The 14,328-nt window shown below is 49.5% G+C and overlaps 1 protein-coding gene across 1 annotated transcript in view; it reads right to left on the bottom strand.

The window, feature by feature from the left end:
* The window catches only part of HUNK (hormonally up-regulated Neu-associated kinase), a 140,722-nt gene that overhangs the window by 79,140 nt on the left and 47,254 nt on the right, over window positions 1-14,328 (bottom strand). Inside the window, exon 3 of the mRNA XM_013006896.2 lies at window positions 10,221-10,513. Coding sequence (XP_012862350.1) covers window positions 10,221-10,513 — 293 coding nt within the window. The remainder of the gene's footprint in view (window positions 1-10,220; window positions 10,514-14,328) is intronic.

Here is a 14,328-nt window from a genome sequence, read left to right as displayed (position 1 = left end):
TATGCTTGACAAAAAAAAAAAACAATGGTGGCAACATATGTACAAATGTGCTTGATACAGTGGACGTATGGATTGTTACAAAAGCTGTAAGAGCCCCCAATAAAATGACTTATTAAAAAAAAGTATGGTGTAGTGGTTAGACTTTATGTCAACTTGAACCTGTGTGAAAGTGTAGGGGTGGAATCCAACCTATCAGGAAGGTCACAGCCTGATGATGCCTCATAGAGGGGATGGCCTTTTTATAAGAGAGACGCTGGGAACTTCCTTCCCACAGACCCTTCAACCTCCTCTGCACTAGGACTCTGTCTGCTTCTAGGGGTTGCCTGGAGAGCTGCCAACGCCCTGCCATGCTCCCACCAACCTTGAATCCATGCAACGTTGCACTTACTGACCTGTGATCTCCCTGCTTCCTTCACCTTCCTTTCTACATCTTCAGCCTACAGCTACGAGTCTAAATAGGGTTCTGGTTAGCATCAGATTTGAGTCAGACCCATGGATTAGAGTTGGACTGGGCTAGGGTGCCTTCTTGATATATTATTCTTTTCCATACTTATGTGAGAGTCACTGGTTTTTTTTCTCTGGACATCTTAGCCTAACACACAAGGTAAGCACAGGCTTGTTTACTAATCTATAAAGAATAATGCATGCTTATAGGTCTGGCTGCCATCTGTCTCTCTCCCATAGCCCCTTCCTACAGAATCAAAGCCTCTTTCCTGTCAGGGACAGAGTACTTAGTAAGCAAAGTAGGCACAGGCCTACTTGTGCTTGCTTTCTAATCTGTAGTGAACTGTTTTACATGTTTTACACCACATCATAAGATAAGACTCATGTGAAAGTATTCACTAAAGATTGCCAAGTAAACCCAAGTAAGCCCAAGCTTACCATTTTTATGGGGCCATCTCTACTGCAGACAGGGAAGACGTCCACGTGACCACAGAGGCAGAGAGGCGTGCTGCATCTACAAACCGAGAAGCACTACAGAGCACCAACAATACCAGAAGCTAAGAGCGAGGCATGGGGCAGCATCTCCTCCAGAGACTGCAGAGAGACACAGCCCTGCCAGCACCTGGATTTTGAACTTCTGGTCTCCAGAACTGAGAGGGAACAAAGTTTTATAGTTTCAAGCCGCCCCGTTTGTGGTATCTTGTTACAGCAGCCATGGGAAATGGATTCTGCTGTGATACTAGCTGCATGCATCCAACTTCCCTTCATCCTTCAAGGCTTAGTGTGTGCCCACTGGACTGGGCAACGACGAGGCTGCTGCCTGTGCAGAAGTCAAATATCAAGCAAGGAAGTCATCATGTTTCCAGTGTAGGGTGTGCAAAGTAGAAGATGCTGTGAGGGTCTATGCCTTGGGGGCTGAGCCTGGAGGCCCTCCTGGAGGAGGTGAGAATGGCCCTACCACCTGAAGGATGAAACCGGATTGGTCCAGGCAAAGATAAAAGAGGCCGTGCATGAAGAGAATAGTTGGGCGGCCCTACCCACACAAAAGCTCATCTCAAAGATCCCATGGATAAATGAATGAACTGGTTGTTAGGTGCTATGGAGTCCGCTCTGACTCATAGAGACCTTACGCCATCCTCACAACCGTTGCTGTGTGAGAGCCCACTGTTGGGAACCACCGTGTCAGTCCATCTCATCGTCCTCAAGGGTCTTCCTCTCTGTTCACTGTCCCCCTACTTGACTAAGCATGAGGTCCTACTGCGGACATTGATCCCTCCTGACCACATGTCCTAAGTATTTGAAACGAAATCTCACCGTCCTCACACCTGTGCTGGGCAGATGAAACAATACGGCTTGCTGCCAATGAAGAGGACTTGAAGCACCTACTGAGCAAGATGAAAGAGTGCAGCTCTCAGCATGGTTTACAGCCCAGTGTAAGGACAGCAAAAGTTCTCCCCCTGGGCCAATGACAGCGCCATGCGTGGTCCACAGAGAAAGAGCTAAACCCTGCAGAAGGACAGCTAACAGGCACTCAGGACACGGTGAGTGTCTCAGTCTGGAGCATTTCACGTAAATCACCCAGTCTGATACTCACAACAACCATGGGAAGTGGATAGTCCATTATCCTCATTATACGGGTGTAGAACAAGAGGCACAAAGGCCTGAGTCAGTTGCCCAGGGCAGCTCTGAAGCGGTAGAGTGAGCCAGGATGTGGGCATGCATGGTCTAACTTTGGAGACAACACTCACCACTGTGCCAAAGATCAAAGAAGAACGGGCACATTCCAATGGTGGGGCTGGCAGAGAGCGCTGACTATCCCGTGGACTGCCAGATGAGTGAGCAAATTCACATGGGAGGAAGTACAACTAGAATGCTCCTTAGTATTGAGAATGGGGAGACTCTGGGCTCATTGACTTTGGACACCACATCTGGAAAGACCAGTCGCTAGAAAAGGATGTCATGTACGGTCAGGAAAAAAAGAGGGAGACACTCACTGAAATGGATTGACACAATAGCTGCAACCGTGGACTCAAACATGCCAACAATCATGAAGATGCCAGGGGCCCAGGCAACGTCTCCTTCCTTTGGAGCTCAGCTCACCATGAGTTGGAGCAATTTGCCGGCAGCTCACAACCACCACCACTGTGCATCCCAAGTCACAGTGTTACCTGGCTGGAGTTTGGTGAAGGCTCTCCTTTGCTTCAAACCCAGGCAGCACACACCTCTGACAGATCCAATGACTCCAGCCAGGTTTGCTTTCAGCAAACAGCAGGGAGTTCTAAGTAAGCCAGACGGGAGGAGAAGTCATTCCCTTCCTGTCTGCTTATGCTCCCCCATCCCGATTACAGATGGACATGCAGCCTCTCAAAATCTGCACTGACTTCTTGGACCTTGGATTGTGGCATGATTATGTTTGGAAAGTGGCATCTCCTGTTGTTACGCAATTGAGTCATCCTAGTCCAGGGTGGCTCCCTAAACCTAAGGATCGCTGAGTGTGCTACCGTTAGATTTTATGTCAGCCTGTACTTCCACAGCGGGGGAAAGACTGGGCTTTTTACCCCTGTCAACAGCGACAGTCTCAGAAGCCCACAGCGAGTCACTGTGAGCCACTGCCATCATCTCAGTGGCAGTGAGTTTGATCTGGGTACCTGTGTCGGGGTGGAGTCCAGCCTATCAATCAAGTCAGTCTGCTGATGGCTCCCCAGGAGTAGGGTCTTTTTGACAAGAGACAGTGATCGCTTCACCTCCCTTTGTGCCTTCGCCTTCCTGCTTACGGGGACTCTCTGCCCGCCTCCAAGGGCAGCCCCACTCAGGTCACTCGGCCCTGCGAGCAGTCGGCCGGCGTCCTGCCCTGTTTCCACCGATCTTGCATTCAGGTGGCTCTGCACCCACTGGCCTCTGAGCTTCCTGCTTCTTCTTTCTGCATCATTGGCCTGCCGCTACCTGAGTCTGAAAAGGGCACCAGCATCAGATCCACTTGGACTGGGCTGAGATGCCTTCTTGATATAAAATTACTTCTTGATAAAAAGCTCTTTCTTCACATATGTGAGTGTCACGGATTTTGTTTCTCCAGACCATCGAGTTATTAATACACTAAGTTACTTAAAAAAAAATAGGCCCAGAGAGCTGCATACAGGGGCCGACATTGACACCAGGTGACGGCTGTCTAGCCGCCAAGGAACCAGGGAATACCCAGGACTACAGACAAGAAAGGACTCGGCACAGCCGAGCCCCTGGTGCCCTCTTTTCACCCAAGGGAACTCATTTCTGTTCTTTCATGCCACCCACCTGTGGTATTTGCATTACGGCCATACTCCCACGCTAGGGGATGAAGCTTGGTAAAACCTCACATTCCTGCAGCCTGATTTCCTAAAAGCCCTATGAAGCCCAGAATCTTGGCATTAACCAAGGACTCTGGTTCCTCTCTTGCAGAAATCCTGGCATCCCCAGCAGGGCCTGGGTGGGAGCAGAAACCACCCCCACCCCTCTGGTTGGCGTCCTTCTCAAGGGAACGTAAGAACTAAAAGAATGTCTCATCCCTGACAGGTACAGGTTTGGCTGGTGTCCTGTCAGACCTCACAGAAGGGCAAAGGCCCCTCTTTCCCCCCTACATTCCTTTGAAGTAAAGAAGACTGATGAGTGAACAAGGTCATGGCCTCAAGTGGTGGCCTTGACACCCTGTCCCCCACTGGGGGCCCCTGTTCCCTTTGATCTTGAGTCCTGAGGCGGGTCTCTTCCTGCCTAGGGACAAAGGTATTGTGTTACCCTGCTATGTTTTGTCTGTACCGCTTGATTGGACTTTGTTATTTTGAATGAACAGATGAATTCCAAATTAGCCTCTCAGCAGAATGCTGTGCTTGTTGATTCATGTAAGTGTCAACACTCAATATACAATAGGCAAATCATCGGATTTCAGCATCCTGGAGGCTACGCATATTTGAGACAGAAAAAAGAGAGTTGTTATATTTGAAATACTTTGTCTCTCAGGCAATCCTAAAAAGGGAGCAATAAAAAAGGTCGACCAGTCGTTCCCTTGGTATAAAGTCAACAAGCACCTCAGAGGAAAGGCCTGGAGATCTACTTCCAAAAACTCAGACACTGAAAACCGGACAGCACACAGTCACGGTAAGTCAGGGTCCCTCCGTGGCAGCAGAAGACAGTTGAGTCTCCTGGTAGTTGGTTGTCAACTTGAACTTGTACGGCGCTGTAGGGGTGGAATTCTAACCTGTCAATCAGATCACAGCCTGATGACGCCTTCCTCGAGTGTGGCCTTCTTATAAGGCAGGAACTAGAAACCGCCCCTCGCTGTCTCTGCCCCTTTGCCTTCCAGCTTGCAGACTCTGTCTGCCTCCAGGGAGGGGTGGGGGTGGGGAATCCCATGGGGGTGGCCCGATCTTGAGCGCTGTTGGCGCCCACCATGTTTCCATCGACCTTGGATCAACGCTACTCTGCACCCAACGGCCTTTGATCTTCCTGCACCCCACTTCATCTGTCGGCATCACCAGCCTGCAGCTGTCTGAGTCTGAAGCGGGTCCCAGCTTGATTTCGACTTGTGGGCTTGGACTGCGCTGGGGCATTTTCTGGATACATAGTTGCTTCTTGATAGGAAGCTCCTTCTTATACATATATGAGTGTCTCTGGATTTGTTTCTCTCTGACAACCGGCCTAACACAGCCTAAAGTTTCCCCCTGGCTAGTCCAGCGAGTCTGCGGTTCTCAGCCAGTTAAGGGCATCTGTTTGTACAGAGCTTCGGATTACCTTTCTTCCTCTTTGTAATAGTTACATAATTTAAAAGGCCTGCTTTCCAATGATACTTAAATTGTCCAGGGCATGTGATGAAGTATAAAATTGAATACCACAAGCAACGCAGACTCAACTCGCATTAGGTAATTACAGCACAGAAGCGGGGCCTAATCAGAGGAGCGGCGTTTCCATCAGCGGTCTCCACATACATTCCCGAAAGCCCTTCACATCACTCTCTATGTGGAGCCGCAAAAATGCCTCCTGAATCCTTTTGGGTTAGCCAATCTGTTTGCTCAGAAACCTTCCCGACAGGGAGGCCAAGGCATCTGAAATGCTATACTCTCATATCAATTTGAAAACTCTAAGCTCAGAATAATGCATGAAATTCAATGCACCCGTGGTGGCAGAAAGGGGGAGATTTTTTTTTTTTTTGCCCCACCGCTGGAAAGGCTGAACATGGTAAAGAGTACAGCTGAGGTCCGCCAGCTGGTCTCTGCGCAGAATTAGTGATGCAGAATCTTTCCAAATCAAGAAATCTGGTGAGAGGCCGCCCATGCTTACGCCCTAGACAAGCATTTGAACACAGGGTCTCAAGCGCTTTATGCCCAATGTGCTTATGCCCCTGAACATGATTTTGAGAGAGAAACGCAGAGGGAAAACCCTCTTCGAAGCCATCCCTGGATTTCCAGCCTTCCCTAACTTGAAAAGATGCAGGCGCTTGCTATTACCAGGCTATAAATATGTATCCGAGGAGAGAGAAAAAAGCAGACAGACAGCGATCAGAGAAAGGAAGAGAGAAAAAATAAAAAGCACCCCGTCTTGGCTATCAAAACATTATTAAATTCACTCCTTTGACATTCTGACAGTAATTGCACTGAGAGGGATTGGATTTTGTTAAAATTACTTTAAAAGGGTGGTTTGCGAATTTCCTGCAGCCGAGACCAGCATGCGAGGCCCGGGCAGGCGGGCTTCTGCTCGGGTTTGCTCGGGTTTCCTTGTGTCCTCCCTCGGGAGAAGCTTGGCCCACCTCTTATTTCTGACAGCTCTGGCGGAAACCCCCGGATCCCTGAGAAGGCGCCGCCAGCGCCAGCCTCCAGGCTCCTGTTTTTGCTGCAGCAATGAAACCAGCGTCTATGCTAGGAGGTCCCACCTCTGTCACCTTAATCAACAAAGACAGACCAGGCACCTGGCGAACGCCCTTTTCCTAATCATGGCAGGGCTGCAACTGTGCGGGCAACACCAGAGCCCGTCGGGAGAGCTCAACGTAGGGCGTGCGACTCACTTGTCATTCCCGGAGGTTCCCTTCCCTGCTGACCAGACGCACAGAGACCTCCACGCACACGTGATCTCATGACAACAAGCGTGACTTGAACTACATGCGTGAAAAGGTCCTCCCCCATGTCGTGAGGGGACCGGCTGCCAGATGGTCCCTGGGTGAGGCTGGCTCTGGGAAACCCCTGAGCAACAGAGCTCCAAGAATCCCCCGGTGCCAACCCCACTCGTAAGGGGTCTTCCCTCTCTGCCTTGAAAAGAAAATCCAAACCCGCTGCCATCGAGTCAATTCTGACTCTCAGAGACCCTATAGGGCAGGGTAGAACTGTCCCGGTGAGTTTTTGAGTCTGTAACTCTTTAAAGGTGTAGAAAGCCTCGTCTTTCACCCATGGAGCAACTGGGGGTTTTGAACTACTGACTTTGCAGTGAGCAGCCCAATGTGTAACTAGCGAGCCACCAGGCCTCCTTGAAAACCACCCCAACACCAAACACCCTGCCATCGAGTTGACTCCAACGCGCAGTGACCCGAGGGTTTCCAAGCCTGTGAATCTTCATGGAAGCAAAGAGCCCATCTTCCTCCCTCGGAGCGGCTGCCCGGTTCCACCTGCTGGCCTTGCGGTCGGCTGCTGTCCGACGTGTAACCCCCTGCACCACCACCGGAAAACTCTCGAGGAGGGGTGGAGAGCCCTTTCCTTCAATCATGAGAATAGGAAAGGTTTTTCAAACAAATCAAAGGCACCCTGAGATGTTTGTTATCTACTGACTCTATGTCCCCCTAGCTCCCACCCCACCCCCTAAAAGATACGCTGGGAGCCATTTGGATGACAAAAGGCCACCTGCTCCAAGCTCTGGTGTCTTCAACCCCCAGGTGGGCACGCAGCCGCTGGAGGATGCAGAAGGAAGGCTGGAAGAACGGACAGCCTGGAAGGATGGCGCTGGCCAAGAAGGAATGGGTGAGTCTCGGAGGCAGCACAGCCAGAATGTACCTTAGCCATGAGATTCGCCTTGCCTACTCTGGACATAGGGACCAGTCCCTGGAGAAGGGCATCAGACACCGGTCCACGATGCAGCACCGTGCTCAAGGAGGTCTGGCCCATTTCTCCTGCACACCTCGAACCCCTCAGAGGAAGCGCCAGCCTAAGGCACATAGAAACAGTCACTCATCTGGGAACAGTTTTTCCTTTGTTAAGTAGGTGAGACCACCTCTGTGTAGTGTGTGCCTTAAACCTACTGCTTTTGAGCGGATTACCTAACAAGCAGGGAAGCACGGGCTTGCTTATGTTTACTAATCTGTAGTGAACAATCTCCCTTGCATTTGAGAGACAGGGCAGTCAGGGCTTGGAGCAGAATCCTGGATGCAGTTGGAAAACGTACAGTTGTTTACTACAGATGAGTAAGCCTCATATTGTCAGTATTCACCTGGTGTACTGGGTATTCAGACACTGCTTTTGAGCGGCACCGGGACAATGTGGTACCTTCGCCTCTTCTGGTCCAAGTCCATGGAACTGTGGGACAGCGCGACAGGCCCATGGAGGCAAAGGCCCAGATGACCGAGGGACTGGAGAGACTGGGCGGCCGGCCGGCTGCGGACTGGCGTTGCTGTGGACCAGTGACTGTCTCCTTACTGTCTGCTGATCCTGGCTGGTGTTAGCCTGTCCACTTCCCTAATAAACCCACTTAATCATGAGGGAGGTGGGGGGGATGAAAGAGTTTCCTCAAGAGTTGCCATGAGACCCAGCCCTTTCATTCCTCTGAATCTGCCCCAAAGAAGTAAGGACACACAAACGGCATCAGGAAGTTCGCCCCAGCACTATTCACAAGGGCCCAAGAGTGGAAACGAAGAAACAAATGGGGCACATCCATCCGATGAAGTATCATGGAGTCATCAAAAAGGAAAAGCCGCCAGACACAAAAGACCAAATAATGTATGGTGATGTTTCTTCGAAACATCCAGAGTAGGCGGCTAGGGAGCGACGGAGGAGTTCCTGGTGGCACGAAAGGGTAAACGCGCCCAATGGCTAACCAACATTGGGATGACTCAGAGGTAGCCTGGTGGTCTGCTTCCGGAACAGAGCAGCCATGGGCAACCCTGGGGAGCACAGCGCCACTCGGACTCACACGCGTCTCCATGAATCAGAGTCAACTTCCCCACAGCGGGTTATTCACACAGGAAAGGCAACAGTGGCTGTGCACTACTGTGGTTGCGGGAGGGTTTGTGGGGAGGGGGGTTTGACTACCACCGGGTATCCTATTTCTTTGGAGGGTAAGAAAAATGTGCTCAAATTAGTCAGTGGAAATGATTGGCTACACAAACTCTCAGATATACTAACAGCCACTGGTGAATTTTATGGTTATGTGGCTTATCTTTAAAAAAACCACGCACACAAAAGTGTGCATATGTATTTATAGAGCTATACATACTTTATGCCTTGATCTTGTTCCTTCGAAGGAGAACCAATTAAACACGGGCCTCGATTTCTTTCAACACCCCAGAGCTTTTTTTCTTGAGGATAATCTCACGAAAGAAGAACCAGGCATTGGCTGGTGAAGCCAACCCTTTTGAAGAGGGGAAGAAGGCATGTGTATTTGGTTGTTTTATTCTTTTTCAGTCCAGCTTTGCCACCAATGGCAGCAGTGCTGAGAATTTTTTTTTAAGTTTCATTTTCACAATTATGGGCAAAGCTGGTTTGGTTTATGGGAAATCTCCTTTGCTTTTAGGGTAAGTGCACTATTCAGACGGCAATTCAATTCACCAGATTAAAATAACTATAAGCACTTACAATATGGGAAGCCTGCAGCCCAGATGACATAATGGCTACAAGCTGGGCTGCTAACCTCGAGGTCAGCAGTTCAAAACCCACAGCCAGTTCAGCAGGAGCAAGATGAGATTTTCTACTCCCATAAAGTGTTACAGTCTCGCTAAGAATCAGAACTGAGTCGGTGGGCGTGAGTGTGGTTTATGTGTAAAGCACTATAACGATCCGAAGAGGAGGAAGATGAGCTGACAAGGAGTTACATAGTGCTTACTATGTGCTAGACCATTTCCAAGCACCTCCCGTATTGTTGAGGATTTAATGTATCCCTAAAATATGTATTGGAGTCCTAGCCCCTAAACCTGTGAATGCGACCGTATCTAATATAAACACTTTCCACACTGCAATGCAATGTCCTATAACCCAGTCATCAGTCAGGCATACCAGGATAAGCTGGAGCACACAATGTATGCATCCATGCATGTACTGAGGAAGGCAGATGTCATGTTGGAGAAAGTCTAGGAATAGTAACATGGAAGGAACAGACGTGGCTGACTCTGATTTGGGCGTTTTTAGCCTCCAGAACTGTGAGAAAATAGATTCCCATTCTTCAAAGCAACCCGCTTGTGGTGTTTGTGTTACAGCAGCCTTGGGTAACTAAGACACCTATTTAAACTCATTTTCCCTAACTATACCAATCACAAGATAAGGGTCATCATCATTCCAAGGTCGAAGCTGAAAAGACTGAGGTTCCGAGAGGTGAAGGCACTTGACCAGGGTCCCACAGCTCTGAAACAGCAAAGGCAGGATGCAAATCCAGGCAGTCCGGCTGCTGCCTCGCCTCTCGTACCTCGAATGCTGGCATCAACCCACAAAACAAGTTCATAGACCAACCGTGGAGCATTGTAAAACTAGTTGCAGTTATTCATACGTGCTTACAGCGTGTTGGAAAACTGTGCCATCTACTTGGCCCGGAGTCAGCTCTCACCAGTGCGGCCTGGCCCTTACCTGTGGACCACGCCAGCCCGGTGCAGATGCTCCACTGCAGAGATGAGCTGCCGGATGTATCTGCGGGCCTCTGCCTCCTCCAGCCGCTTCTTCTCGTAGATCTTGTGCATGAGGTTGCCGCCGGGGCACAGCTCCATGACCAGATAGTAGCTGTTTTCTGTCTCCAAGATGTCAAGGAGCTGGGTGATGTTGGGGTGACGGATCATCTGCTGGATCTGCCCCTCTCGCCGAAGGTTTTTGGTGACATAAGTGTCCTTTTTGGCTCTCTTCTTATCGATGACTTTTATAGCCACCTAAGGAGAAGTCAAGAACAGGGTTATCTTCAGACCTTACAGACAAAGGGCACGGCTTAACTATCAAGCACTCAGGAAAACACACAGTGACTCCATGGCCCTGGGGGTGAGGGGGCAGGGGGAGCCTTCGTTAAATAGCATCAAGGTGAAACAAAGTTCCTGGTGGCACAAACAGTTAAGCAGTCCGCTTCTAACCCAAATGTAATATAATCCATTCATCAGTTTCAGGTATACCAGTATAAGGCTGGATCCCACCTAGAGGCACTCGGAAGAGAGGTCTGGCTATCTACTTCTGAAAACCCAGTCCCTGAAAGCCCTGTGGAGCACAGCTGTTCTATTGTAGGGGTGCCAAGAGTCAGAATCCACCCAAAGGCAACTGGTTTGGGTTTGTTTTTTTAAGAGGAAGCTATGGAGGGAGGGAGAGAGAGGGAGAGACAGAAAACATAAGGAGAGAGAAAGCAGGGAGAGGAAGGAGGGAGAGAGGAAGGAAGGAAGGGAGGGAGGGGAATATCAAGGAAAATAAATTCAAAAGACAGTCTTCTTAGGAGAAGGAATAAAATGCACCAAAGCAAACATGAATGGTTGTCTGGAAGGCTTAGCAAAGGTGTCATGCCAAGCTGGATTCTAGGGACATCAGCATGAAAACCAAGTTCTCCTGGAGCGAAGGGCCTGCCTCTCCCTCCAAGGCCTTGTCACCAGCCCCCTCCAGATCTGGTCCTGTCCACAGGCCCCCCTCTTCTGAAGCAGCCAAATCGATGCCCATCTGCAGTTCCAGGGCTGGGCGGTGCAATGCCCAAGGATGCAGCAGCCTTGCTGGTCTTCCTCCCAGTCCCTTTACGGAACTAGACCAGGCCCCCTCTGGACCTGGAAGGTTCCACTCTTTCCTTTGGTAAACTTGTGTTAGTTGTCATCAGTCAACTCCAACGCTCTGGACGCTCCCCTGCCCCTCCTTCATGGTGTTTGGTATGATCTAGTCCATTGCTGTGGCCACGTGTGTTTCCGTGCCTTGAAACCATCATGACATAGTAGTGAAAGTGCTTGGCTGCTAATTCAGAAGTCCAGGGGAGAAAGATGTGGCAGTCAGGGCTGTAAAGAAAACAGCCTTGGAAACCCTCGGAGGCAGTTCTACCCGTTCCTATCCTCCCACAGGATCACTACCAGTAGGAATCGACTCTGTGGCAATGGGTTTGGGGTTGGTTTGTTTTTCGCTTTCCCAACCAAGGTCTCATCTTTCGGCACAATCGGTATCAGACATCACTTGCGACTCACAGGCTTTAATTGGACACTTTTTGGAAGCAGATTACCAGGCCTATCTTCCTAGGCTGTCTTAGGCTGAAACCTGCCCACCAGGAGTGAGCCTGCTGGGATTTGAAAGACATCGCTTCCGGCATCATTGGCACCATGCCCTGACGGGTCAGTGTGGACATACCCATGCCTGGGTATGTGGCTGTGACGAAGAGGGGAGGGAGGGAAGCTGCAGAGTCCAAGAAGTTATGTCTCTGCTTGACTCTGCATGGCCTGTTTCACTTTTTCAGTCTTTTCTGAAATTACACCCTTTGGCAATGAAATTCTTAAGATACCAAGAATAAACAGTAGTCTAAAAGCCCAATAGTAATATGATCTGCCCCCTTTAACAGAGCCCACAATTAAATTAGGCTAATTTATTTAGCTCTTCAATTGCATGTAGTATACTGAATAATGGCCACCCAAGATATCAAGTCCTAATCCCTGGAATTTATTTGCCTTATTTGGCAAAGGGTCTTTGTAGATGTGATTAAATGAAAGATCTTGAGATGAGGTGATCCTAAATTATGAAGGAGAAAGAATTGAGGGGGGCAGACTGAACCAAGTTAAAATTGAATTTCAGGTCCAAAAGATGCACTCTGCTCCGGGCTCTTTCTTCTCTTCTCCCAACCGCACTGGCTTGTTCAACTCTTTCACGTCTCACAATTGAGATTAACTCAAAAAACAGCCTAATCATGTAGATTTCTTTTTTTTTTAATCATGTAGATTTCATCCAGCCTTATTAACATAACTTCCCCTAAATCGGCCTCATTAACATACAGGTGAGGATTTTTACCTGTAGGATAATTACATCAGACAGCAAAATGGAGGGTAATTACATAATTCAGATCCTGGCCTGGTCAATCTGACACATAGTTGGGGGAGACCTAATCCAATATAACAAGATTCCTCTCCGTTTTCACACACCAGCTGCCACCAGACTTGTTCTGACTCATTCCCTAAACTTGTGAGCTGTGCATCGATGATGATGATAGAACGCGGCTGTGGATTCGAAAACCACTTCACGAGCTGGATTGGCGCAGTGCTGAAGCAACAGGCGCAGCCTTGGGCGTGATGGCGAGGCTGGGACAGGACCAGGCAGTGTTTGTTCTATCGCTTCACTAGCGGTTGGAATCGACAGGTACCTCACAAAGAAAACAGAAATAAAAATCTACAACAACTGAAATGGAATTGGTCAGCGATGACTGGCGAGGAATCTATCAAGTTGAATTCCACCGTGGCTAGATATGCCAGCCACGAAGAGCCTTCTCGCCCAGGGGAATGAGCCCAGGACAGCGATGGCACTCTAGCTGAAAAGATAGACTGCTTTCGTCTGAGAGTTGAAAGACACGCTCTTTCTTTTCAAACAAAAACTGCAACTGCAACTGAAGGTGGCTAGAATGGAAAGCCGGGGAGAGGAGGCTGGCAAGCCAAGGAGAGGCACTGTGAGACTGGCGGCCAGAGCAGACTGCTCTTCAGGGAAGCAACACAGTGAGCAAGCGACAAAGGCGTGCGCTAGAAGGGGGCACTTTTTAAAAGCACGGTCTTGGAAGCTATTCGAGATGAAGAACGAGCAGCTCCACAGTAGAATCAGGGAGGTGAGAACCCTGACTTAAACCGTTAGCCTCAAAACCAAAAATCAAAAAACGTGTTACCGACGGACGAACCCATGGCAAGTCACAGTGCACTACAAAACAGAGTAGGGCTGCCCTGTAGGTTTTCCAAGACTGCAAGGAAGCAGACTGCCTCAACTCTGCCTGGTGGATTTGATCCACTGGCCTGGCATTGGCAGCCATGTGCTTTAACCTCTGTGCCAGGCTCCACCCTTTGGCCTCCAGAAGGATGAGAATGTAGACTTCCATAAAACCATCCACTTTTTTGTATTTGTGTTGCAATAACACTCACTCACTGCCATCAAGTCCAATCCAACTCACAGAGACCCTACAAGGCAAGGTCGAACTGCCCCTGTGGGTTTCCATGACTGTAACTCTTTATGGGGTTGGGGGGAACAAGCCCCGTCTTTCTCCATAGGGTGGCCAGTGGTGCTGACATCGCATAACCACGATGCCAGCAGGGCTCCTAAGCAATCACCCCAGAGCAGCGGTCCTCTACCTCCCTAAGGCCGCAGTGACCCTTTCACACAGTTCCACATGTGGTGGACACCCCCAACCATAAAATTATTTTCGTTGCTAGGTCACAACTGTAATTTTACTATTGTTATGAATCGGGCGACCCCTGTGAAGGGGTCTCGACCCACAGGTTGAGAACCACTGCCCTAGGGAGTGAAAACAATGTCTGCGTCGAGCTTGAGAGAGGAGAAAGAAAGGATGCTCAGGGATTGTCCCTCATTAGAGGAAGCCAGTTGCAGGGAAGAATTCATGCCTGATGCCTCCATAGTGTGTGCGGTAGTTACACAAGTCCATGTCAACTTATAAATAAGAAATGGCCTTCTCATCAAGCTCAGAAGCAACAAAGCCCACCTGGAAGAAGCACACCAGCCTATGCAACCACGAGGTGTCGAAGGGATCAGG

The sequence above is a fragment of the Echinops telfairi genome, unplaced genomic scaffold (assembly GCF_000313985.2).
Source record: "Echinops telfairi isolate 266 unplaced genomic scaffold, ASM31398v2 ScPeMD7_7469;HRSCAF=8507_0, whole genome shotgun sequence".
Lineage (NCBI taxonomy): Eukaryota > Metazoa > Chordata > Mammalia > Afrosoricida > Tenrecidae > Echinops > Echinops telfairi.
Note: the sequence above shows the minus strand (reverse complement) of the source record. Positions and strands in the feature narration are given on the sequence as shown.